Here is a 26,714-nt window from a genome sequence, read left to right as displayed (position 1 = left end):
AGTCCACTCGTTTGTGCTTTGCCACTTCCTCCTACGCGCCCTGAGGCCGCATTTCGCCCTCGGAAACCCGGCGGGCAGACGCGGCATCTTTACTGCGTGGGTGTGGTGGCCCTCGGAAGGGGAGAGGCTACCGGCCGGTCAACGGGCCTCGAGGAGCCGTGTTTCCGCGGCCGCCCGGCGCGACACCCTCTCCGGACCCAGCATGTAGGTGCCGGGCGGCTGCCATGAACTCCAGAGCCATGAGGATCCACAGCAGAGGACATTTCCAGGGTACGAAGCCCCTCCTCCGGCTGCAGTCCCTTTAATCCTTTCCTTCCCTCATGGTTCCATAATTGATTCTTCAGAGTTCTCGCGCTGGATCTCTGCTTCTTTTCTCTTCTGACACGTGCATCCTGCTCTGGCCTGAAGGCAGGCTTGCTTCAGGGTTTTGCCTCAGGAAGGGAACGGATCCCGGCCCGGCCCCTGGCGCTCTCCATGCTCCAGCCTCGGCCGCAAATTACTCGTAGCGCCGTCGGTTATAAAACTAGAAGACAATGCGGGACCCGGGAACCGGCCGGGGCTCCCACAGATGCTGCGACCCTTTGAGGCTGCCGCTTGAGCCTCGATTTAAATGCAGATGTGCTCGGGGCTTTTCGCTTCCCGATTAAACTGGCTGATTATGGGTGGATTTTTGGTCTTACTCATGAAGTTGAGGGAAAGTGTTTGTATTTCAAACACACCGTTGTTGTTTTCAACATTACAGACAGAAACAAAAGCAAACTTTCATTTTCAATCACTTCTGTTTGGTAAAGCATTCCAGCCTGTAAGTTTTTCTTTTTAACATGTATAGTGTGTGTGGGTATATATTGATAGGTATAGTGTGTATATGTGGCCTCCTACTTATGAACAGATTGAGTTCTTAAAGTTAATTTTTAAGCAGCTGTTTGGATTTGATATGTTTTCAAAGGAAAGAATGAAATGAATGGTGATTTGGTTCTTCAAATGGACCATTTAGTTCTTCTTAATATATACACTGACTCTGTGAAACTCAACCTTGAGCAGTCAGCCTTGAGCAGTCAGGAACCTTTGAGGTCTATCTAGGTCATTCTGAGTAACAAGTTTCTTGCATTATTAAATGTTCAACATTTTAAGTACCAGTTGTGAGTGTTCAGCAGAATGGCAGACGCTTTATGAGTATTTGTTGAGTAAATACTCCATGCAGTTTACATACTAGGAAAACTCTTTCAAATTGGTTTTACATAGTTCACTGCCTTAATGCATAAAACACGAATAAACACATGAATATTTCCTGCAGAGTCAACTATTGACTGTGAACAGTAGTCGTTTTGCGACATATAGTATCTGTTAAAATAGAGTATTTTGCCTTTATCCCAAGTGATACTACAAAGAAATATATTAAAATGTTAATGACTGCTAAATTAGTAGGATTATAAAGATTTTTCTCTCTGTGATATTATCATATAAACAAGTATTTTTAAAACAGTAGAAATTTTCTGTCTGCGTAAAACATGATCTAATTCTAAATTTTTTAAACAATAGGTGGAATCCAAGTCAAAAATGAAAAAAACCGACCGTCTTTGAAATCTCTGAAAACTGATAACAAACCAGAAAAATCCAAATATAAGCCACTCTGGGGTAAAGTATTTTACATTGACTTACCTTCTGTCACCATATCTGAAAAACTGCAAAAGGACATTAAGGATCTGGGAGGGGTAAGTCAAAACCATACACTGTAACAAAAAAGGAAAACTTGCTAATTTGTAATCATTTAACATTTTCCTTTTGGAAAAAAACTTTTATAAGCGCCAAGCTTAAAATTTTTATCAGCTGTTTATTGTTAATGAACAGTCATTTGTTTTAACCTTTTGTAGGCTGACAAAACTTTCGGGTTTCTGTGATTATTAGTCTGGTGTGAAGTTCACAAGTGTGAGAAACAGACTCCCTTGTCCTGGAGGAACTGCTGATTGCTTTCTCATTGTAATGTTGGGATGTCCTCCAGATGGCAGGAACTCCTTGATTATGCTAATTGGGAAGTACATAAAAGTAAGATGTTATTTACAGAACAAGGAAAACCTGTTCAAACCACAAAGAGTTAAAATTTCTCTTGACTGATACAGTCTCAACAGAATGAATGTCTTTAAGGGAACGATTTTGGATTATAAATATGGAAAACGTGCTTCTCTCCTACCTTATACATTGAGTAAATGATTAGGAAATTAGAAAATTTGGGTAAAATTCTAAGATTTTCTTAGGATTAAGGGTAATACTGGGTAAATTTTAGCAAGGTTAAGATTTTACTAATTTATTTCCTGATTATTCCTGTTTCAAAGATTTCTGCTGCCCTTTGTCATGGTTAACATTTTTTGAATAATATGAATGTATCCTGCCGTTACTAGAATAGAAATTTGCAGAACATGTAACAAGTTTTTTGCAATCATTTATTGATATGATATTTTACTTAACTGTCTTTGAAAAGCTATTCTACTTTTTTGCTATTCATTTTCTTAAAATAAAACATTGTCACACATTTGTCATAGTCGTAGCATGTACCATAATGACCATATGACTGCATTCCTAAAGTTCATGTTTTATAACCTGCCATCATTGAATAAAGATCCCTTATTTTAAAAATTAAGTACTTAAGTGTCCAGAGAAATAAGTGACTGACCCAGGGTAGAATCAGCCTAATACCTGGACTCACATGCTACTGCACCATTCTGTTCCTCTAGCAATCAGTGGCTACAAAGTAGCTATCTGATATGGTTTGAGAGCTTTCTTAAATATGATGGAAAAACTCATTAACCCTTCTAATCTAAATCAGTAATTTTAGATTTGTGTTTTTAGCAGTGGAACCCTTCAAACAAAACCATGTTCAGAAGTCCAATGTGTAAAGCCAATAAAAAGGGAATTGCTGTAGCTGAAACAGCAGTATAGAAGCTAGTGCAGGGATTGCTTGCCCTACCCCCTTTTTCTCTCTCCTCTCATCCCCATAGCAGTTCCTGAGGCACTTGCTAGAAACAAATTTTGAATTCACTTATGTGTTAGATAATAGCTGAGAGAGAGCTGAAAGTTGGTTTTATACACTTCATATTTTTATCCTAAAATGGTTTGAAGTAGGTCAGTGAAATGAGGAGCATATTAATGTCGTAAGTTTCCAAATTTTTCCCCAAAGCTGTGGATTTTCAACTGAATTTGATATATTGACTTTATTCTTTAATTTCTCCTAAGATTTTTTTTATCAAATTCTGATCTCCCCCCACACTATCTTTCCAATAATTCATGATGTCATGATTTCTGTGTCTAGCACAGTACTATTTCTATCACTGAAAAAGACTGTTATGAAGATCTCGTATGGGAGCTATAAAGGAACTTTGATTTCTATACAGTAATTTAAGTTTTAAGATTCAGCTTTAAGAAATGTGTAGTTAAATATTGATAGATCTTCCTCAAAAGGACTGTGCTTATTACTTAATTTTTAGGATTACTTAGATCCTTTAACCATTTGTAATTTATTTTGCCTCAGGTTATTAACAGTGTCGTCTTTTTTTAAACTGTCCATTTTATTCATTTGTTTTCTCTAGTCTGAATGAAAACATCTAAATACACCTTTTATTTCGAGAGTACACTTCTGAAGATTCAACCACTGAGAGCACATCAGTGAAGTGCTGACATAATGGGGGAATATCTCTAATAGTCGCAAGAAAGGTTGCTGTTGTAAAACCAACCATGCTTAGGCCCATATCTAAACAGTTTGGGCTAAAATAAGACAGCTGGAGAAGAAAAGAGATGTAGGGTCAGATACCTTGGCATAGTTCTGTCCTCATGAACTTGAGGACAGAATTACTTGTTTTTGATGTTCAGTGTGACCTTGAGTCATCAGAAAATAAGTTTTGAGTTTACTCTTTTAAAGACCTAGATTCCACAGTAGCTAATAAATTAAAGGCCATGGTAAAACCAAGTCAACAGTACAGGACACAGTATTAAGTATTTTGGTAGATTCAAAAATGAATCTGATGTCCATCCCACCCTCAATTTCTAATCTAAGCAGAGATGGCATTGGTACAATTAATTGTAATATAGAATGTTATAAGAGGGAAAGATTACTTCCAACTAAGGAATCTTGAAGGGCATTGTACAGACACAAGTTGAACTCTGCTTTGAAGAATGGTTATGATTTGGGCATATGGAAATTCATTCAGAAATTATTCCACCAGTGTCTCTCATATGCTAGCACTATTTTAGATGCTGGGGAATGCGAAAATAAGATGTAGTCTAATCCTCTAGGAATTCTCAGTCTGTGGGAACATCAGACACCTAAATAAATAAATTACAGTATAGCATTATCAGTGCTTTAACAGAAGTTATGTAGAAATTGCCATTAGAATATAGAAATGGAAATGTTAACTCTGCCTTTTGGATTTATAGCAGCAATAAAATTTGAGCTGAGTCTTGAAAGCCTAGTAGGAATGTACCAGGTAAAATGAACAAACTAAATAGAGGAAAGAACATATTTAAAATATAGTCTGTGTGGTTTGTTTGAGCAACTGCTAATATTAGAGTATGACTTGAGCTTGGGATTTAGATGGGGGATATGGCAAGAAACAGTGTTACATTGGGACCAGATTGTAAAAGATTTTTTTCATTACTAAAGACTTATAACTTGAGGTACAGGAAATGGAAAACCAAGGGAAATGTGTCATATTAGCATAAGGACAAACACAGACCAATGCAATAGAAGAGAGAACCCAGAAATCCTCTCATATAGTCAGTTGATTTTCAACAGGGGCACCAAGACCATTCAGTGGGGAACGGATAATCTTTTCAACAACTGATGCTAGGAAAACTGAATATCAACATGCAAAAGAATGAAGTTGTACCCTTACTGTACATTATGTGCGACAATTAATTAAAAATGGATCAAGATCTAAAATGTAAGAGCTAAAACCCATAGAGGAAAGTATTGGGGAGAATCTTCATGACGTTAGATTTGGCATTGAGTCCTTGACTATGACACCAAAAGCACAGACAGCAAATGAAAAAATAGATAAATTGGACTTAATAAAAATGAGAAGATTTTGTGCATCAAAGGACACTATCGAGAGGGTGAAAAGACAACCCACATAATGAGAGAAAAAAATATTTGCAAATCATACATCTGATAAGGGATTAATATCTAGAATATAAAGAACTACTACAACTCAACAAAAAATAACCCAATTTAAAAATGAGCAAAGGGGCTTTCCTGGTGGCGCAGTGGTTGCGCGTCCGCCTGCCGATGCAGGGGAACCGGGTTCGCGCCCCGGTCTGGGAGGATCCCACATGCCGCGGAGCAGCTGGGCCCGTGAGCCATGGCCGCTGAGCCTGCGCGTCCGGAGCCTGTGCTCCGCAACGGGAGAGGCCACAACAGAGGGAGGCCCGCATACCACAAAAAAAAAAAAAAAAAAAAAAAAAAAATGAGCAAAGGACTTGAATAGACATTTCTCTAAAGAAGATATATACAGATGGCCAATAAGCACATGAAAAGATGTGCAACATCACTAATCACTGGGAAATACAAATCAAAAACAGTGAGACAGACATAGAAAACCAACTTATGGTCACCAAAGGGGAGAGTGGGGGGAGGATGTAAATTAGGAGTTAGAGATGAGCAGGTAGAAACTACTATATACAAAATAGGTAAACAAGGTCCTACTGTATAGCATAGGGCACTATATTCCATATCTTGTAAAAAACTATAATGGAAAAGAATATGAAAAAGAATATATATGTATGTATAACTGAATCACTTTGCTGTACACCAGACACTAACACAACATTGTAAATTAACTATTTCAATTTAAAAAAAAAAGCACACAGGTATCATCTGACATCCGTTAGGATGGCCACTATCAACAGAGGTGTTGGTGAAGATGTAGAGAAACTGGAACCCTTGTGAACTGTTGGTGAGATTGTAAAATGGTGCAACTGCTATGGAAAACATTATGTTGTTTCCTCAAAAAATTAAAAATGGAATTACCATATGATCAAGCAATTCCACTTCTGGGTATATACCCAAAAGAATTGAAAGCAGGGCTTCCCTGGTGGCGCAGTGGTTGAGAGTCTGCCTGCCGATGCAGGGGACACGAGTTCCTGCCCCGGTCCAGGAAGATCCCACATGCCGCGGAGCGGCTGGGCCCGTGAGCCATGGCCGCTGAGCTTGCGCGTCCGGAGCCTGTGCTCCACAACGAGAGAGGCCACAACAGTGAGAGGCCCGCATACCGCAAAAAAAAAAAAAAAAAAGAATTGAAAGCAGGGTCTTGAAGAGATACTTGTATACCCATGGTCATAGCAGCATTATTCACAATAACCAAAAGGTGGAAACAACCCAGATGTTAATCAGCAGATGAATGGATAAACAAAACGTGGTTTATGCATACAATGGAATATTACTCAACCTTGTAAAGCAATGGAATTCTGATCCATGCTACGTCATGAGTGAACCTTGAAAACATTGTGCTAAATGAAATAAACCAGACACAAAAGGACAAATACAGAATTCCACTTATATGAAGTACCTAGAATGATCAAATCCATAGAAACAGAAAGTAAGCATTAAAAGGGGCTGGCAAGGGACTTCCCTGGTAGTGCAGTGGTTAAGAATCCACCTGCCAATGCAAGGGACACGGGTTCAAGCCCTGGTCTGGGAAGATCCCACGTGCCACAGAGCAACTAAGCCTGTGCGCCACAACTACTGAGCCTGCACTTCAGAGCCTGCGTGCCACAACTACTGAAGCCTGTGCAACCTAGAGCCCATGCTCTGCAACAAGAGAAGCCACCGCAATGAGAAGCCCGTGTACCCCAACAAAGAGTAGCCCCCACTCTCCACAACTAGAGAAAGCCCGCGCATAGCAACAAAGACCCAATGCAGCCCAAAATAAATAAATAAATAAATTTACTTTAAAAAGAAAAAGGGGGGGGCTTCCCTGGTGGCGCAGTGGTTGCGCGTCCGCCTGCCGATGCAGGGGAGCCGGGTTCGCGCCCCGGTCTGGGAGGATCCCGCATGCCGCGGAGCGGCTGGGCCCGTGGGCCATGGCCGCTGAGCCTGCGTGTCCGGAGCCTGTGCTCCGCAACGGGAGAGGCCGCGGCAGGGGGAGGGTACAGTTTCAGCTTAGAATGATGAAAAACTTCTGGAAATGGATAGTGGGGAAGGTTATACAACGTTGTGAATATACTTAATGCCACTGAGTTGTACACTCGAAAAATGGTTTAAATGGTAAATTTTATGTTACGTATTTTATCACAGTTTTTTTTTTAATGGGTGGGAGATTGGGCTTCTCTTGAAAAACTGGAAGCTCTGGCAGTGCTGGGGCCACATATTTATGAAGATGAAAAGAGTATTTGACGTGTAATCGTTCATTTGTATTCTTGCTGGCCCTTGTAGGCATTTGAGTCTGTCATCCTTAGAATATATAAATGTACTTTATTTACTGGTGGATGAAAATGTTACTCAGAAAAAAAGGACGTAGTGATTTGCATTTAACCAAGGCAGCTGCTGGTCTTAGCAACAAATTGTGCTTAATGCTTAGATGAAATTAACTAATTACATACTTTGCTTCATTTTTTATTATCTTCATTTATGTTGTGAGACCCTACAGAAATTAGATACAGCTGCTTAAAATATTTTGAGTCTCTCATTTATGCAAATAGTTAATGATTAATAGTATTTTTTCTACTTAGTTTAATTTTCCTGCCTTTGGATGGCAGTGATTTTCAACACTGACTTACTGACTTTGGTACGTGTGTTTATAAATTCAGACATTGAAGCAGTGGTTTTCAAACTAGGGAAATTCTCTTCAAAACAGTCATACACTTTTTTTTGTGGGGGGGTGGGCTACGTTGGGTCTTCATTGCTGTGTGCGGGCTTTAGCACGCTCAGTAGTTGCGGTACGGGGGCCTGAGAGCCCTCGGGCTTCAGTAGTTGTGGTGCACGGGCTCTAGGGCCCCCAGCGTTGGTAGTTGTGGCACTCAGGCTCAGCTGCTCCGCAGCATATTGGGATCTTCCCGGAACAGGGCTCGAACCCGTGTCCCCTGCATTGGCAGGCAGATTCTTAACCACTCTGCCACCAGGGAAGTCTCAGTCATACATTCTTAAAAGTAAGAGTTTCCTACCTTTTAATAGTTTAAGTCTTAAGAAAAGATGTTATAACTTTATAAGTTTGAATTGTGCTATCCAGTATTGTAGCCATTCGCTACATGTGGCTATTGAAATTTAAGTTAATTAAAATTAACACAGTTTAAAATTCAGTTGCTCAGTCACATTAATTACACTTCAGGTACTCAGTAGTCACATGTGGCAGTTGCTACCATATTGGACAATGCTGATAAAGAACATTTCCATCATTACAGTGAGTTCTATTGGACAGTAGTGCTTTAGAGCATGGATATGAAACAGAATACCTATGTTCACACAACGTTGTAAATCAACTATACTTCAATTAAAAAAAAAAAGTACCTGTGTTCAAATTTCTTACTACTGGTGTAACCCTCAAGGCAAGTTACTTCTGTTTTCTTCTCCACAAAATAAGGATAATATTAGTATTATGGGTTGTTATGTGGATTAAACTAATTACAATATATAAACGATATGCTGTTGTGTTATTAGAATTCTCATTGTACTTTCTCAGAACTCTAGGTTCAGAATAATACAGTATAGAAATTTAAAATATTAAAATGCATCAAATTGGCATTTTCTACTGTGCCTAGCATATGAAACAGTTTATGGTTTATATGACTTACTTAAAAATACTTTGTTTTCCTTTAGCGAGTTGAAGAATTTCTCAGCAAAGATATCAGTTATCTTATTTCAAATAAAAAGGAAGCTAAATTTGCACAAACCTTGGGACAAATTTCTCCTGTACCAAGTCCAGAATCTGCATATACTGCAGAAACCACATCACCTCATCCCAGCCATGATGGAAGTTCATTTAAGTCTCCAGATACAGTAAGTCTCTGAAATATGCTTTGAGACTCTGGGAAAGGTTATAGAATTTTATAATTTTCAAGAGTGGGCTAATAGCAGAGTTCACTTAGGTAGAATAATATCTACATTAAGTGTGGCTTTCCGGTCGTTAATAAGGTTGCTGTTGTATATAGAAAGGTGATTTTTCTCCTAATAGTGCTTGTGTAGTCACACTCTGATTCCTAAAATATGCCCTTGCATTTAGTGATGGCTTTTATTTTTAGAGTAATTTACAACTAGAGTGACAGCAGATCATTTTTTAAAGAAGGAATAGAAACCTTTTGTTTGTTTCAGAGCAGGAGTAAGCAAACTATGGCCCATGGGCCAAATCCAGCCTGCCGCCTGTTTTTTACAGCCTGTTTTTTACAGCCTTCGAGCTAAGCATGGATTTTACATATTCAAGTGGTTGGGGAAGAATTCAAAAGAATACTTTGTGACAAGTGGCAATTATGTGAAATTCAAATTTCATTGTCCATAAGTAAGTTTTATTGAAACAGAGACATACCATTCATTTACATATTGACTGGTTGCTTTACTGCTGTAAAGGCAGAATGGGATAGTTGCAACAGAGACTATATGGTCTGCAGAGCCATATAAACATGTACTATCTGGCCCTGTAAAGAAAAAGTTTGCCAGCCCCTGTACTAGAATTACTAACATCACATCCCTACCACTCAGTTGCCAGTAAGTTGTAAGATACAGTGAAGGATAAATTAAATTGATTTAATTGGGTATGAAAAGGGGAAGAGATTGAAAAATAGTGTTTATCTCATTTTTAGATTGAAATTAATTATTTTAAAATATCCTCCCCGGGGCTTCCCTGGTGGTACAGTGGTTAAGAATCCACCTGCCAATGCAGGGGACATGGGTTCGATCCCTGGTCCAGGAAGATCCCACATGCCACAGAGCAACTAAGTCCGTGCACCACAACTACTGAGCCTGTGCTCTAGAGCCTGCGAGCCACACTACTGATCCCGTGCACCTAGAGCCTGTGCTCTGCAACAAGAGAAGCCACCAAAGTGAGAAGCCTGTGCAATGCAACAAAGACCGAATGCAGCCAAAAATAAATAATAAATAACATGGGTTCGATCCCTGGTCCAGGAAGATCCCACATGCCACAGAGCAACTAAGTCCGTGCACCACAACTACTGAGCCTGTGCTCTAGAGCCTGCGAGCCACACTACTGATCCCGTGCACCTAGAGCCTGTGCTCTGCAACAAGAGAAGCCACCAAAGTGAGAAGCCTGTGCAATGCAACAAAGACCGAATGCAGCCAAAAATAAATAATAAATAAATTTTTTAAATAAATAAAATATCCTCCCCAACTTATCTACTGCAGCCGTTTGGAAAGCAGGGAAAAATGGGAGCGCAGGAGAACAGGTAAAAGAAATGATTGTTACATAAAAGATACGTCTTGAAAAAAAAAGAGACAAATACAAAGAAGAAAAAAAGTCAAAGAAGAAGAGACCAAGGAAGCCTCATACATTCTTTCAGTTAATGCTTTTTTGGAGGAACAAGGTCATACACCAGTGACTAGTTCCAAATTAAATGCTGCTATTAGCATTTCAACTGCTTTTCCTAGTGTTTTGTTTAAAAAGTGAAATAACTATGTAAAAACAGTATATACGGTTTACTCATATCCTTAGATCTTTGGTTAAATAGGAAATTAAAATGTAAACTTACTATTTAATTAGAGATAGAATTTCAGATCAACCTATTTTATTTTTCATGTTGAATAACATTTACTGCAGAACTGACCTTGGGTCTCATTAAGCTGAGTTTAGGCTCTACCAAAAAAAGAAGAAACAAACTTTTTAATAGGAAATCTTATTACAAACAAAGACCCTTAGGAAATCACTTTTTACTGTACATTTATTATGTTGATGGTCATTAAGACTTGTACAAATAAACTTTTAAATTTTTTTTTTTTTTTTTTTTTTTTTTTTTTGTGGTATGCGGGCCTCCCTCTGCTGTGACCTCTCCCGTTGCGGAGCACAGGCTCCGGGCGTGCAGGCTCAGCAGCCATGGCTCACGGGCCCAGCCGCTCCGCGGCGTGTGGGATCCTCCGAGACCGGGGCGCGAACCCGGCTCCCCTGCATCGGCAGGCGGACGCGCAACCACTGCGCCACCAGGGAAGCCCAAACTTTTAAATTTCATATTTATATTAAAATTCATCTTTAAATTTTATCTACTCGCTTTAGCTATTTTATCTTTTTAAAATTTTTTCCAATGAGGCACTATGTTATAACTATTGTTCTCTGGTCTTTTTATAGGTGTGTTTGAGCAGAGGAAAATTATTAGTTGAAAAAGCTATCAAGGACCATGTAAGTAGGAATTTTAAAAATTCACAGTGTATATTCTATTACTAAAAGCTGAAGTGTAAAATAGAGATGTTCTTGAAATCTTTTCCTCATTTTTAATAGGAAAAGCCTAAATATTAGCATGTATCTCATAAAGAACAGAATCTGCTTTTCATGAAGAAACGCCTCCATCTTGTGGCCTTTTAAAATATTACTGGACACTTCTGAAGCCTGTGGCATTTTTGTGTCTTTAAAAGAAATAATTTCTTGAAACTATTAACTGTTAAGGCTACAGGGTACATTAATTGTCAAGAATATGGGAGTGTATTAAACAGAAATGGTTTTAGAAATTTCAGAAGAAAAAAACTGATGTCCTCATGGCTATTGTAACTGTATAGGGTCTGTTCTGAATAACCATCTCAGTGACATTAAGCTTCAGATAATATTTTTAACTTAGCTCATTTAAAATAGTAATTTCCTAGAAAAAACTATCAAACTTTTTTTTTAACAGGATTTTATTCCTTCAAACAGTATATTATCAAATGCCTTATCATGGGGAGTAAAAATTCTTCATATTGATGGTAAGGATTTTATTATTGCTTTTGACAATATTTGTTATAAGTGTCTGTCTCTTCATTCCTAATTTTAGATAGAATTCTAATAGCAAGAGATACCTGTAAGGGTAATTCTTTCATCTAAATTTACTACAATTATAAGAAAATAGCAGCGTTTAACTCCAAAGGTAAAAATGCTAATCTTAAACCCTTCTTTCTTTTAATAAAGACATTAGATGCTACATTGAACAAAAGAAAAAAGAATTGTATTTACTCAAGAAATCAAGTACTTCTGTAAGAGATGGGGTATGTTATTTTCCTTAATTTTTAAACTAAAGAAAATGGTAAGCTTGGTTTTTATTTATGTATCTGTAAATTTTTTTGCCAAGTAGAAAATATTACTGCCAGAATATCCTAGGGGTAATCCTGTGTACTATATGCATGTTTCTGTCATTTGAATAAATTGTTGCATATCATTTTACTTTAGGATTTACTCATGAGGTAAAAGTTGTTCCAGGGATGGTGGCATAGTTTTGTTTTCTTCTTTGGTTGCTGCTACAACCAAGAAAACATACTTTTGTTCATTCTGAAGGAAAACAGCACAATTAACATATTACATGAGAAGCTCCTGGTATGTATAATATACTCCTTTTGGGAACATAAATAGGAAGTAGGCTTACTGTTCAACTGCTCTATAAATCTTGTCATATAGTATGACTATGTGGCCTGACCACAAAATATTTGTTAAACAAGTGCATTGGGCATTGTCATTTGTTAGACCTAATGTTCCATATCTTCAGTTTCTTCCCTTTTTACTAGCTTCCTCCTCAAACCCTCTATATAGAATCAAGCCTCTTCTATCCTTTAAAACAGGGGTCCTGTTAGGAACCAGGCCGCAGAGCAGGAGGTGAGCAGCAGGCAAGCAAGCAAAGCTTCATCTGCCGCTCCCCATCGCTCACATTACCGTATCAACTAACAGCCCCCCACCCCACCCCTGTGGAAAAATTGTCTTCCATGAAACCGGTCCCTGGTGCCAAAAGGTTAGGGACCTCTGCTTTAAAATAAATACAATAAAACCTTCCTTGACCTCTCGTCCCTACCGACTATTCAGTCTTTATATTATCCAGACATCTCACATTTCCACTTTTACACTTCCCATTCACTCTTCAACCTATGAGGTGTAAAACTACTGACCAATTTGGCAAATCAAGTGTACACTTTTTAAAACCAGTCATATTGGTTCTCTCAGGTATTGTTCACTTCCTCCTTGAACTTACTTTCATCTGGAACTTCTCTCGTCCCTTTGATTTCTTATAGTTCTCATATCTCAGAACATTCTTGTGTGGTCCACTGTTTCTTCACCTAATCCTTAAATGAACCTAAAAGGTAAATAAATATTATAGAAGAATGTATATAAAGACATGAAGCCATAAGTAGGATGGCATGTTTTGGAAATTTTCTTTAGTATAATACAACCTGATCTTTGAGTGGGAAAGTGACAGGAAATGAAGCTAGAAAAATTAGCAAGTTCAGATGGACCTTTCACACTCTATAAAGGAGTTAGATTTTATCTTGAAGGGTTTGGAACATTATTGAGAGATAATTAATGGGAGAGTAACCTGGTCGGATAGGTATTTTGGAAGGATCCTGTGGTTGCCAGTTAAGAATATTTGCTGGCAAGACTGATCATTTTACTGTCATCATAGTTCTACTTTTTCCAGAATACCATATAGTTGGAATCATACAGTATGTAGCCTTTTCAGATTGGCTTCTTCAGTTAGTAATAGGCATTCAGAGTTCCTCCATATCTTTTCATCCCTTGATAGCTCATTTCTTTTTATCGATGAATATTCCATCATCTGGATGTGCCACGGTTTACCCATTTACCTTTTGAAAGACATCTTGATTGTTTCCAAGTTTGGCTGCCTGTGGCACCTTTACAGCTGCAGTTTCGTACCTGGGGCCCACTCTCAGGTCAGAACTGTGGGAAAAAAGAAAGAGGAAATAATACAGGGATTCCCTTCTTACTACTCTTTGAACGGCAGGAGCCTCTATCCTGATTCTTTGTAGCCAAAAATATAGGGTTTGTATAGGAGTAATTGCCACTGGCTCTGCTATTGCTGCGAATCTCATGACTAGAGGTCCATTCTTAAGGAAACATTGCAAGAGAAAAGGGGTTGGGGGGGATGGGAAATGTACCCCCTTAAAGTTAGCTTCTCCGAGTTTTGTCTTCCTTCTGCAATATACTTGCTTTTGTTTACTTTTAGTCCTCAAGTAGTTGCTTATTGGATTTTGTCCAGAGTTTTTATTGTCATCATTGGGGAGGGACCATACTGAACATATTCCTTCTTGGCTGGAATTGACAGGCTAATAAATTTTTTAGTAATTCCTTTGATGAGTTTATCACAAAGGTTTTGCTGAATGAGGGCATAAAAATAACTTACATGACTATTTTTAGATTATTTTACTAACCATGCCTTTTCTTTATTGGTTGATTTCTTTCTGTGAAGACATTATAGCTAAAATGCAAAATATTTGTTGGGGGTATTGTAAAAGTGAGCTTGTATTACTAAGTTCCATACCACTGGCTAAAATCTTTAAAGATCCTGAATGATCTTTGTTTCCTTTCATTTCTTTGGTTAATTTTGAAAAGCAGCTTTTTCTCTTTTTTTCCCCACGAAACTGCAATAATCACCCTTCCTTTATTTAGTTGTTTTCCTATATGATTTTTTAAACTTGAGGATATTGAGCAATTGCAGTAGCTGTTTTCACTGTACTTTCAAACCCAGTGTTTTCACCATATATATGTTTATATATATATATATTTTTTTTTTTAGGGGAAAAGAGTAAGTATTGGCACACAGAAAGCAAGAAGTAAGTATTTTGATTTCCTTAAGTGTGTTTTGCTTTTAGAAAATAGAATAAAACATACAAAAATCGTCTAAAAAAATCATGTAACCAACCCTTTAAATGACTTTTTCAGTGGTTCTTAGCCTTTTTTTTTTTTTTTCTTTAGAACTTTGACCCCTATGGCAGTCTGGTAAAGTCTGTGGACCTTTGTGAGAATAATGTTTTTTAAAACATTTTTTCTTATCATTATATTACTAAGAAAATCAATTATATTGAAATTCAGTTATCAGAATATTTTTCAGTATAAAATAGTTATATACTTGTTTTTATTACACATTAAAAAGTTCTAGCAGTGATTAGAATTGCTACTATAATTTTGTTTTGAAGTGATGAGTGTAAATGATGCTTTGAGATATTTGTAGTAACTAATATGATATGAAAATATGTTTCAACTGATATAAAAATTACAAGCACTGGGCTTCCCTGGTGGCGCGGTGGTTGAGACTCCACCTGCCAATGCAGGGGACACGGGTTCGAGCCCTGGTCTAGGAAGATCCCACATGCCGCGGAGCAACTAAGCCTGTGCACCACAACTACTAAGCCTGTGCTCTAGAGCCCGTGAGCCACAACTACTGAGCCCGCATGCTGCAACTACTGAAGCCCGCACACCAAGAGCCCATGCTCCACACTAAGAGAAGCCACTGCAATGAGAAGCCCACGCACAGCAACAAAGAGTAGCCCCCGCTCGCCGCAACTAGAGAAAGCCTGTGCGCAGCAAGGGAGACCCAACACAGCCAAAAATAAATAAAATAAATAAATAAATAAATAAAAATTAACAAGCACTGCTAATACTACTGTGATTCTTTTGCTTATATGCAAAATTGAAGGACATGTTAAATTTCAGTTAGAGATTAGTGAACATAAAAGTTAAATTTTTTTTCCTGTTCTAGCTCAAAATCCTCCTGAATTCTGCTTATAGATCCTTTAGGAGATCCATTCCGTTTAAGAATCGCAGAATATAGACAGAGCTTCTGTCATTTTGGAAATGGATTTATAATTGTAGGATACCTTACCTGAGGCTGAAAATTTCTAATTGAAATGAAATGGATAATGGATACATAGTTGGATTATTTTAGCCAGAGTAGTTTTGTTTAAAAAAAAAAAAAAATTCTGGATTTGTAAGCATCTAATATCATGTTTTGTATATTCCCAAGCAGGTAGACTCAAAAAGCCTTTTGTAAAGGTGGAAGATATAAACCAGTAAGTATCTTAAATTCAATCTGTATGATTTAAATACAATATTAAAGGAGAAAATCTAACTAATTAAACTGTTCCCGCTAATACTGTTAGGTCCCTTTACGTTAGATTTATATGATATTAATATGCGTGTGGCACAGTTTCAAAAAGTAGCACTACTTTGTGCTCAAGGACTGAATTAAGTTTCAGTAGGTTTTAGATAATAATTCCTTGAAAATCTAGTTTAGAGCAATCATGAGACCAACTCATTTTTCAGTATTTCAAATAACCGTTCTCTGGCTAAAGGTAATACCATATGATTTAGAACTATTACTTAAAGACTGCATCTACATTTGTAAAAAAGAAATTATTAGTTACTATTTGGAAATATAAAATCTGAGTATAACATCTAATTTGGTAGTTTTCCCAAACTCATTGTGAAGCTCTATAGAATAATCTTAATGAAGACTACAGATATAAATAGACTAATTTGGCATGAGAGAATTAGATTTCTTTCTCTTGAAATTCTGGTTACTCATTTAGACATGTGTGATTAATTCTCTTGGGTGCTCACTGAGGTGACAAAGATGTGTTGAACGCTCCTTTTTTTAAAAATGTGCTACTGTGAGGAAAAAAAGTACAATTTAAAATTAGGCCTGGAGGGACTTCCCTGGTGGCCCAGTGGTGAAGAATCCTCCTTCCCATGCAGGGGACACAGGTTCAATCCCTGGTCGGAGAACTAAGATCCCACATGCTGTGCGCAGCTAAGCCCTCGCACCTCAACTATAGAGCCCGTGTGCTGCAAACTACAGAGCCTACATGCTCTGGAGCCCACACGCCACAACTAGAGAAGAGAAAGCCCGTATGCCGCAACAAAGAGCCCACGTGCCACGACTAAGACCTGACACAGCCATAAAAATAAATAAATATTTTAAAAAATAAAATTAGGCCTAGAGAAGCATCAATAAGTGGAAAGACATCCCATGTTCATGGATTGGAAGACTTCATATTTTCAGATATCAGTACTACCCAAAGTGATCTACAGATTTAATGCAATCCCTATCAAAATCCCAATCACTTGTTGCAAAAAGAGAAAAATCCATCCTAAAATTCATATGGAATCTCAAGGCACGCTGAACACTCAAAGTAATTTTGAAAATGAAGAACAAAGTTGGAGGTCTACACTTAACCAATGTCAAAACTTACTACAAAGCTGTAGTAATCAAAACAGTTTGGTACTGACATAGAGACAGATGTATAGACCAATGGAATAGAATAAAGAGCCCAGAAGTAAATCTTTATATATATGATCAAATGATTGCTGACAAGGATGCCAAGAACATTCAGTGGGGAAAGGACAGTCTTTTTAATAAACAGTATTGGGAAAACTAGATAGCCACATGCAAAAGAATGAAGTTGGACCCTTTATACAATACATAAAATTAACTCAAAATGAGTCAGAGACCTAAAACTATACAACTCTTGGGAAAAATACATAGGGGGAAGCTATATGACATTGGAATTGGCAGTAATTTCTTGGATATGACACTAAGAGCAGAAGCAAAAAGATAAAAGAACTAAATTGGACTATGTCAAAATTACAAATTTCTGTGTGCAAAAGACATAACACAGTGAGAAGGCAACCACAGAATGGGAGAAGATAGTTGCAAGTTATATATTTAATAAGATGGTAATATGAAGAACTCAACAACAGAAAATCAAATGACCCAATTAAAAAATGGGCAAAGGACTTGACACTGCTCCAAACATACCCAAATTGCCAACAAGCATATGAAAAGATGTTCATTTCAACATTACTAATCAACAGAGAAATGCAAATCAAAACCACAATGAGAAATCTATTACCTCACAACCATTAGGACGGGTACTATTTTAAAAAGAAAAAATAAGTGTTGGTGAGGGTGTGGAGATATTGGAACTCTTATGCACAGTTTGTGGGATTAGAAAATGGTGTAACCACTATGGAAAACCATATGGAGAGTCCTCAAAAATTTTGAACTGCTTGCTGTATGATCCAGCAACTCCACTTCTGAGTATATATCCAAAAGAACTGAAAACAGGGTTTAGAAGAAGCACTTGCACATGCATGTTCATAGCAGCACTGTTCACAATAGCCAAGAGGCAGAAGCAACCCAGTTGTTCATCAACAGGTGAATGGATAATATGGTATATACATACAATGGAATATTATTCAACTTTAAAAAGGAATGAAATTTTGACACATACCACAACATGGATCAACCTTGAGGACATTATGCTTAATGAAATAAGAGGAAAATACTACATGATTCCACCTGAGGTACCCAGAGTAGTCAAATTCATGGAAACAAGGTAGAATGGTGGTTGTCAGGGGCTGGTGGGGAAGAGAGAATGGGGAGTTACTTATTTTATGTCGATACAAAGTTTCAGTTTTGAAAGGTGAAAAGAGCTGTAGATATGGACAGGTGTTAGTAGTTGTAAAACATTTTGAATATACTTAATACAACTGAACTGTGCACTTAATAGTAAATAGTTAAGATAGTAAATTTTGACCGATTCCTATTGTTTGTTTCAGATTCCAGATGAATTACATGATTTTGAAATATAAGACTTCAAACATGTTTTCTTTCATCATAAAGATTCTCATGTATTTGTCTTTTTATTCTTTTAGGCTTTATAGGCCATTTTATCTTCAGCTGACCAGTATGCCTTTTATAAACTATTCTGTTCAGAAGCCCTCCAGTCCATTTGATGTAGATAAGCCATCTACCACCCAAAAGCAAACTCAGGTTAAGCTAAGGTTGGTTTAACCGTCAAGTAATTTTTTATCTTTTTAAACAAATATTTAAAATAATTCATTTAATGCCATGGTGTGAATGTGTGTGTGTATTTCTAATCACTGTTGTGCTTTCTCCCCTGAATATTTTTAATGCCCCTTTGCTAGATTTAAAGTCTGAATCTCTTTTTAAAGTGTGTCACATTTAGACACTTTAGATGGGGGCTGTGGGGGGGAGCTTAAAAATATTTGCAAATAATTCAAAAGTGTTGTTTCTTTTCAATGATCTGAGATATTCTCCAGAATAATCGTTACATTCTCAGTTTGCTTCTCAATTTCTTTAAAAAAATGGCTAAAAAGTACTTGTTTATATAAATCTCTGCAAATTATGGCAGATGCTGTTTGATAGTTGAGGACTAAATTTTTTAAAATTATTCCTTACGTTCAGCGGTTAATCTTTTACCATATGTTTCTATCAGGATCCAAACAGATGGTGATAAATGTGGTGGAATCCCAGTTCAACTCCAGTTAAAAGAGAAGAAAAAAAAGGGATATTGTGAATGTTGCTTGCAGAAATACGAAGATCTCGATACTGTAAATGTGATTTTGTATTTAGAGGGTTGATATTTCTAAAACTATGAATGATATTTGCTGTTGAAATTTTAGCTTATTCTTTTGATTGTGGTTTACAACTTGGTAATTATTAAGTAGTAGATACTTCTTTTTGATAGAATTATCTTGAATTTTAAGAACCCAAAGTGGGGAAATGTGTATTGAAGAATCATTTTTATCCGCTCAACAAATATTTATTGAGCACCTGCTGTGTACCAATTACTGCTCTGGGTGAACAGCATTGAACAAAAGCGACCAATTCGCAACCCTTGTGAAGATTACATTCTGTGGAAGGGGAGGCGAGAGAGCTAACCACAGGATAAAAGAATAGTGAAGTATATAGAGAGAACATTAGATCAGTGCTATGAGAAAATAAAGCAGGAATGAAGGTGTTGCTATTTATTTAGACTAGACAAAGAATACCTAACTGATGAGGTGGTATTTGAGTAGAGACCTGAGAGAAGTTGAGGGAACAAGACTTGTGAATGTTGAAATAAGCAATGCAAAAGTGCTAAATGAAACTGATTGACGGGATCAAAGAACAGATGTTGGTGGACTGAGCGATGGTGGTAGAAGTCAGCTTGAGGATATGATTGTAAAGGCGGGGCCGAGAGGATGTGCAGTGGATTGGATGTTGGGAGGGAGAGAGGGGGGTCATGGGTCACTGCATGCTTCAGGCCTTAACAATTTAAAAATGGGTAAGTGATTTACTAATGGGAGGATGAGAAGAAAGTGGAGACAGTTCTTTGAAATAGCAGAAAGAGAAATGGTTGAAAATATATATGGGATGAAGATAAAGTTTTAAAAATGGGAACAATTACAATTTGTAAACTGATAAGAAGAGCAAGAGCTTTGGATCCAGGCTAGCCCAAGTTTGAATCCTGGCTTCTTGTCTGTCTATGAGACTTTGGACAGTACGTGGCACTGTGCTTATTAAATATTAGCTGTTATTGTTTGAATTGTTAATTTTTAAAATACTAGGACGGTCTGTTTTGGTGCTTGGTTTTGTTAGAAGATGGTGGGAAAGTTGAGAAAAAATACTTGAAAATATCTGATTCATAAACTACCTCTGTCTTCAGATTCTAAATTGGAAGTTTGTTTTATAACTGAAAGTTTGTGTCAGTTTTTTGTGTTCAGTTTATATAATAAAGTAGAAAAATACAGTTAGTTTAAAATTATTTTTAATCATAAGCTGAACTTTCTCAGAAATATTTGCCCTTCCCAAAAATCATTTTGAAAATTTAAATTGTACGTTGGTCCTGAAATTTTACTTTGCTTTTGCAATAAATTAATCTAAAATGGATGTTTTCTTTAATATCAGTTTTTGGATCCTAATTTGATGCTCAGAGGATGTTGGGGCTAAAAATCAACCACAAGAAAGGAAAATCAAAGTAGAGGCTGTGATGGATATTTTTTAATTTTTTTTTTTTATAGTTTTTCATGTATATGATCCCTAGTGACTGAATATAGAAAATATTTTGTTTTTTGAAACTTTGATTTCACAGTGGTTCAGTTCCACCTGTGTCGAGGCATTCATTTAACAAATTTGATCACAGGAAATTAAGCAGCAAACAAGGCAGATATATTCCCTACCCTTTTACCATCTTACGGTCTGACAGAGGAAATAGATATGAAACATGTATTTGCAAGTAGGATGAAAAGTGAAGTATGAAGTGTAGTGGTAATAAATAGAGTACTGAATGTAGAATGAGGGACAAGGAAGGTTCAACTGAGAAAGTGACATTTAAATCAAGACTTAAAGGACAAATAGAAAGAGTTAAGTGGAGGTAGAGAGGAACTACACAAAAGTTGGAAGTTGTTTTTCTTAGTTCAGTTAGTTATTTTTCCTTCCAAGAACATGAATAAACAGAATCTGAACTTACACAGTTAATGTTTCTTTTCTTATTAGTTTTAACATTACTGGGCATACGTAATTTGTATATGGTAAATTTTGCAAGCAAGGAAGGAATACGTTTATATTCCAGAATACTGTATTTTTTGTGACCAGTGAAGAATTTCATTTTTGGAATTAAAATCAAATCATCGCAAGTTAAAATTAGTGCTCACTTCCGCAGCACATATACTAAAATTGGAACAATACAGAGAAGAATTGCATGGCCCCTGTGCAAGGATGACACGCAAATTCGTGACGCGTTCCCATGTTTTAAATAAAGATGTTAAAAAAATAATAAAATAAAATAAAATGGATAACCAAAAAAAAAGTTTAAATGATATGAAACTAGGGAAACAGAAATGAGGTTCTTCCATGATCACCTTGATACAGGCTTCTAGTTACAATTCCCTGATCAGCTGATAGACAAATGATAGAATTAGCCTGGAGATTCCACCTATTCAGAAGGAACTTTGTTTCCTCTGAGTTTTATCCCAATACACTGAACTTGTTGCCTTTTGTTCTTAACCACCCTTAAGATTGAGAAAAGCTTCTCAGTACTCAGTCATAAGCACTGGGTAATTGAGATCATTTATTCCCTCATTCTCAAAATTTTTTAATTCTTCCCAGCATTAGTTGTACTTCATCTTTTTTTACTTAATCTCTCTGCTAGATTCTTGTTTTGGATTCTTGTATGTTACATAACATTTCATGTATTTAATATTTTATAAGCCCTACCTTACTTATTACTTAGTGGTAATTGCATAAGGATAAAATTAAAATAAAGTAGTAAAGAGAAGTGTTTTCAAAAATATTAGCACACTATAAATGCTGTATGTTACTGTTGTTTTTCTTCAGCTTTATCTTCATTTTCTGATGTAGCTCACCGGTTTTCAGTTCCCTTAAACTACTAATTCATTAGTACTTGACTTTTCTGATTGAAAAATGGAAGACTAAAAACCAAAGTACTTTTAGTGGTTTCTCAGCAGTTTTATTCTACTTATTTTAAGTTCTGATTAAGGATATGTCTTTGGAGTAGTTATTAGATACTTAATTTTAGGGGCATGAGAATGTTAGAAAAAAAGTATCTTACTTTTAAAATATAATTATGATTTATATACTTTTTTGTTGTATTTTAGCATCTTCTAAGCGAGCAACACAGAAACTTTGCGCAGAGTAATCACTATCAAGTTGTTGATGACATTGTATCTAAGTTAGTTTTTGACTTTGTGGAATATGAAAGGGACATGCCTAAAAAAAGGTAATTATCAACCCAAGTTTTAAATTTTACAAGAATATTAAACCGTTAAACTAAAAATAAATCCAATGTTTTCTGTTCTTAGAAGGATTATATTTTCAGCATAGAAATATGGTTAAGAACTGATTCCTTCTTTTCTCTCCCTCCTCCACTGCCACCAAAAATGCTTACCTTATTATTACTTTTAAGGTTCTCTTCTTAACATAGTCCAAAAGGGGAGTTGGCAAACTTTTTCTATAAAGAACCATATAGTTAATATTTTAGGCTTTGTGAACCACAAAAAAATAAAGAGATGGCAGACTAGATTTGGCCCAAGCTGTATAAAGTGTGAATACAGTGATGTTCAGTATACAGTAACTGTACATTGACAAAATGAGCCTCATTAAGATTATTCCCAGGCTTCCCTGGTGGCGCAGTGGTTGAGAGTCCGCCTGCCGATGCAGGGGACACGGGTTCGTGCCCTGGTCCGGGAAGATCCCCCATGCCACGGAGCGGCTGAGCCCGTGAGCCATGGCTGCTTAGCCTGTGCGTCTGGAGCCTGTGCTCCGCAACGGGCCACAACAGTGAGAGGCCCGCGTACCGCAAAAAAAAAAAAAAAAAAGATTATTCCCATAAATCTAAAATAAAAAGAAATGCTTTCATATGAATATACCCTAGAATTAGTAATAACTCAATAGGTTGTTTAGTCCTTATATCTGTTTTTAGACCAATCTTAAGGCATAAAGAAGACTATAAAATATGATACCAAGCTACAGCTCCTGAAAATTAACTAGAAAGTTTTTTGGCTATATCTGGGTAGAACAGTTCCTAAACCTCTTATTTCTGTAACATTCAGAATGATTGTTCATGACTGATTTAATATTTGGAGAGGAAGCATATTTCCAACTATTAAAACTTATATGGGCTACTGTAAGAATTTAGAATTCCCTAAAAACTCATTCTGCAGCAAAATTCTGAACTAGTACTTATATATAAACTGGTTTATTCCTTAATCTTATTATCTGCACAATTTTTATCTCTGTAGACAAGTCACTTAAACATCTTTGGACTTTAAAGAAGAGTGATGTTGGACTAGTGTTTTTACATTTTATATCCTCCATTTCAAGAGGAGTCTTAAGTGAAAGTATCAACAAAATAAATAGAAAAGGAACCATTCTGGTTTTGAAGGGGCAGGTGGAATTCTATATTTCTCTTCATTATCTGTGACATGTATAATATAAAACATAATTAGTGAGCTGTTACGTTTTTTTCTCTTTGTAAGTAATTTAGGATTGTCTAATACAAACTAGCATCCCAAGGATATTAAGAGGCTCCATGAAGAAAAGAGTTTCAGGTCAAATCTAGTAGTTTTAAATACCAAAGTCAAGATACTGCTTACCTCTGGGAGGAAGAGGAAGAATGTGGATGAGGAGTGGTACACCAGAGTTTTTAGCTATATCTGTAAAGTTTTATTATTTTAAAAACATCTAAAGTGGACTTCCCTGGCAGTCCATTGGTTAAGACTCCCCACTTCCACTGCAGGGGGCATGGATGGGTTTGACCCCTGGTCGGGGAACTAAGATCCTGCATGCCACATGGTGCAGCCAAAAAAATAAAAGCATCTAAAGTAAATGTGGCTAAATAGTAAAAGTTCTATATTTTTGTAGTGTTTTCTAAGTTAAATAAGTTTTATAAACAGTTTTTAAAGATTTTTACTATTTTAGTTTTTAAATACTCAAGAATTTTTGATAGCAATTTTAATTTTTTTCTTTTCTTTTTCCTCTAAAGAATAAAATACAGTGTTGGATCCCTTTCTCCTATTACTGCAAATGTTTTGAAAAAGTCTGAACCTAAAGAAAAGATGGAATTACAACATACTTCTCAGAAAAACTCCAAGGAAAATGTACAGGTGATGGAGCACAGTTTCCTGGATAAAGAAACCCAAGAACCTGAACAAAAGTTTATGTCTACTTCAGAACACATCCCACACCCTTCAAGTGAATTAAGAGGACATGATGATAAAACATCTAATAAATGTTCCATGTTAAATCCAGCTGAAAATGACATAAAAGAAAATTTTATATCTCTAAATTTTATATCTCTGTCTCCACATAAAAATAAACAGGAATGCATTCTTGATGTTCCTGAACATAAATTAATTATAAATGAAAATGACTTAGAAGTAAGAGTGGATCACTGTCCACATAGGCAACAGGCATCTGTACAAGTTTCTCATTTCAGTACGGATAATAGTGCATCTCAGCCAAAACAAAAGTCAGATACTGTGCTTTTTCCAGCAAAGGATATGAAGGAAAAGGACCTTCATTCAGTATTTCATCTTGATTCTGATCTGTTAGCAATAAGCAGTTCACAGAAGCACCTAACAATTCAGGCAAAGGCTCCATCCCAAAGCCCTACTGAGGAACCCAACCCATGTGACATCAAGAATATGGATAGTTTACCTTCTGGTAAAATCCATCGGAAAGTGAAAATACTATTAAGAAGAAATAAAAAAGAAAATCTGGAACCAAATGTGGAGTTAGATAAGAAAAGAACTGAATTTCTTACTACACAAGAAGAAAACAGAATTTGTAGCTCATCAGTACAGTCTCTACTAGACTTATTTCAAAGCAGTGAAGAAAAGTCAGAATTTTTGGGTTTCACAAGCTACACTGAAAACAGTGGTATATGTGATGTTTTAGATATTTGGGAAGAGGAAAATTCAAATCTGTTATCAGTGTTTTTCTCTTCCCCTTCAACTTCTACATTTTCTGGTTTTTAGATTTAAAAAAATAAATACCTTTCAGAAGCAATGAAGATCATCTTGAAATTTTTATAAATATGTATAAAAATTCTTAGCTTTGGGGGTGAGGTTTTGCCAATTTTGTTTACAGAATGAAATGTAAATATTAACAATAAAGGTGATGTTTGCATTTTTCTACAGAATTGAATACCTATTCTAGAAAAATTGTAGAATAAACTTCTGACTCGTTTTGCATACTATGTTCATAATTGTTTTCTAAGAACTATTATGAATAAGTTTGCTTTATGTCAGTGAAAACTAATTTCAAGGGAAATTTTGAGAATATCAATATTTAGCATTATAAATTTAGATATTCTAGTTATATCGTCTTAAAACATTTCCATGATAACATGATAATATTGCTTTTAAAAACCTAATTTTCATACAGAAAGGAAAAATTGTATTTCAGTGTCTGAGTTCTGGAAATCATTATTACCAGAAACATTGACACATGAGGGTGAACTGGTTGGACCATGCTAGGGTGTTGCCACTGAGGAGTTAAGTTATTTGTAGAGATAAATAGAAGCCATGAGGGAAAAACTTAACCAGGCTAGCATATGGAATGAAATAATTTTTCCACTGTTCTTATTTACCTTTGGAAGTAATTTCTTCCAAAAATGACTCTTTAATCCCTAATTTGGTATCAAGAAAGGAAAGGGAAAGGATGGCAATGAACTAGATATGTTTTGAAACATGCAGATTGCCTTTGATCAGTCACTTGGCGATTCAATAATTTAGAGAAAATTCAAATATCAGGAAAATTTCAACTCTCACCGGTAGATGGTTCACAATAAAAATTAGTGCCAATGAATATTATATGAATACACTGTCAACTAAAATTAACAATTTTATTGTTCATGCCAGTACTTAAAGGAGGATCACTGAAGTATCCTTTATAGTGCATACATGCATTTATGTTTTAAACAAAAAAATCCCTTGGAAGATTTTTACAGTGGACAGAAAGTTCCATTTATAAGTATGGGTTCTTATAATGACATATCATTTTCAGTAGTAAACTCATGTAACAACAGACAAATAGCCATTTTCAAAATGCTCTCATATCGTGACCATTTCAAAAACAGTTCTCTTATTGTTAACAAACATCTTTAACTTTGAAGGGATAAATTAAGTGGTTGGTTTTTTGTTTTTCAAAAACTCTTTGAGGTCCCAAAGACTACATTAGTTACCCCTAATAGTAATCCCATAAAATCTTTTCCTTTACCTTGTCTTAGCACTTTCAAACAGTATAAAAACTGAGTCGTAACGGCAACTCATCACTGGTTGGGTTCCCACAGGAAGTAAACTCTGTGATGGAGTTTAGCATGTAGGATGTTTTCTAACGAGTGCCTTTGGACATAGTTGACCCCACAAGAATCTCGCAGTTGCTAGGTGAAGCTGACTGGTAAATCACTGAATGGTTCAGTGACCGCTCAGACGGGGCATGATCGGGCAAGGAGG

The 26,714-nt window shown here is 36.4% G+C and overlaps 1 protein-coding gene, 1 long non-coding RNA gene and 1 other non-coding gene across 7 annotated transcripts; 2 read left to right on the top strand and 1 right to left on the bottom strand.

The window, feature by feature from the left end:
- DBF4 (DBF4-CDC7 kinase regulatory subunit) lies at positions 1-25,281 on the top strand. 5 transcript variants are annotated; one of them, XM_007108591.3, is made up of 12 exons: positions 1-270; positions 1,540-1,712; positions 8,801-8,980; positions 11,271-11,321; positions 11,809-11,878; positions 12,081-12,157; positions 14,689-14,725; positions 15,919-15,961; positions 18,609-18,737; positions 19,193-19,307; positions 22,356-22,477; positions 24,242-25,281. In XM_007108591.3, the coding sequence occupies exons 1-12, from the start codon at positions 225-227 to the stop codon at positions 25,233-25,235; spliced, it is 2,037 nt and encodes a 678-aa protein (XP_007108653.1). In that variant the 5' UTR covers positions 1-224; the 3' UTR covers positions 25,236-25,281. The 5 variants fall into 5 exon arrangements, with proteins under 5 accessions (XP_007108653.1, XP_007108652.1, XP_054941027.1 ...); XM_007108590.3 differs by having other exon boundaries at positions 15,916-15,961; XM_055085052.1 differs by lacking the exon at positions 8,801-8,980 and having other exon boundaries at positions 15,916-15,961.
- LOC114486330 (uncharacterized) lies at positions 1,719-14,676 on the bottom strand. The gene is made up of 3 exons (XR_003679916.1): positions 13,739-14,676; positions 13,129-13,230; positions 1,719-2,022 (listed from the first exon to the last, which is right to left on the bottom strand). It is a non-coding gene; the product is annotated as an uncharacterized lncRNA (long non-coding RNA).
- LOC112067217 (U6 spliceosomal RNA) lies at positions 21,385-21,491 on the top strand. The gene has a single exon (XR_002893159.1). It is a non-coding gene; the product is annotated as a U6 spliceosomal RNA (small nuclear RNA).
- Positions 25,282-26,714: the final 1,433 nt, after the last annotated feature.

Source organism: Physeter macrocephalus, chromosome 5 (genome assembly GCF_002837175.3).
Source record: "Physeter macrocephalus isolate SW-GA chromosome 5, ASM283717v5, whole genome shotgun sequence".
NCBI lineage: Eukaryota > Metazoa > Chordata > Mammalia > Artiodactyla > Physeteridae > Physeter > Physeter macrocephalus.
The sequence above is the reverse complement of the archived record's forward strand: the minus strand, read 5'-3'. Positions and strand labels throughout refer to the sequence as shown.

Excerpts from the sequence above, each read along its gene's own strand:
- DBF4 (XM_007108590.3), top strand. The coding sequence starts at position 225 with ATGAACTCCAGAGCCATGAGGATCCACAGCAGAGGACATTTCCAGG. Across the intron at positions 8,981-11,270 it reads CATTTAAGTCTCCAGATACA|GTGTGTTTGAGCAGAGGAAA; the intron begins GTAAGTCTCTGA and ends GTCTTTTTATAG. Across the intron at positions 15,962-18,608 it reads AAGGTGGAAGATATAAACCA|GCTTTATAGGCCATTTTATC; the intron begins GTAAGTATCTTA and ends TTATTCTTTTAG.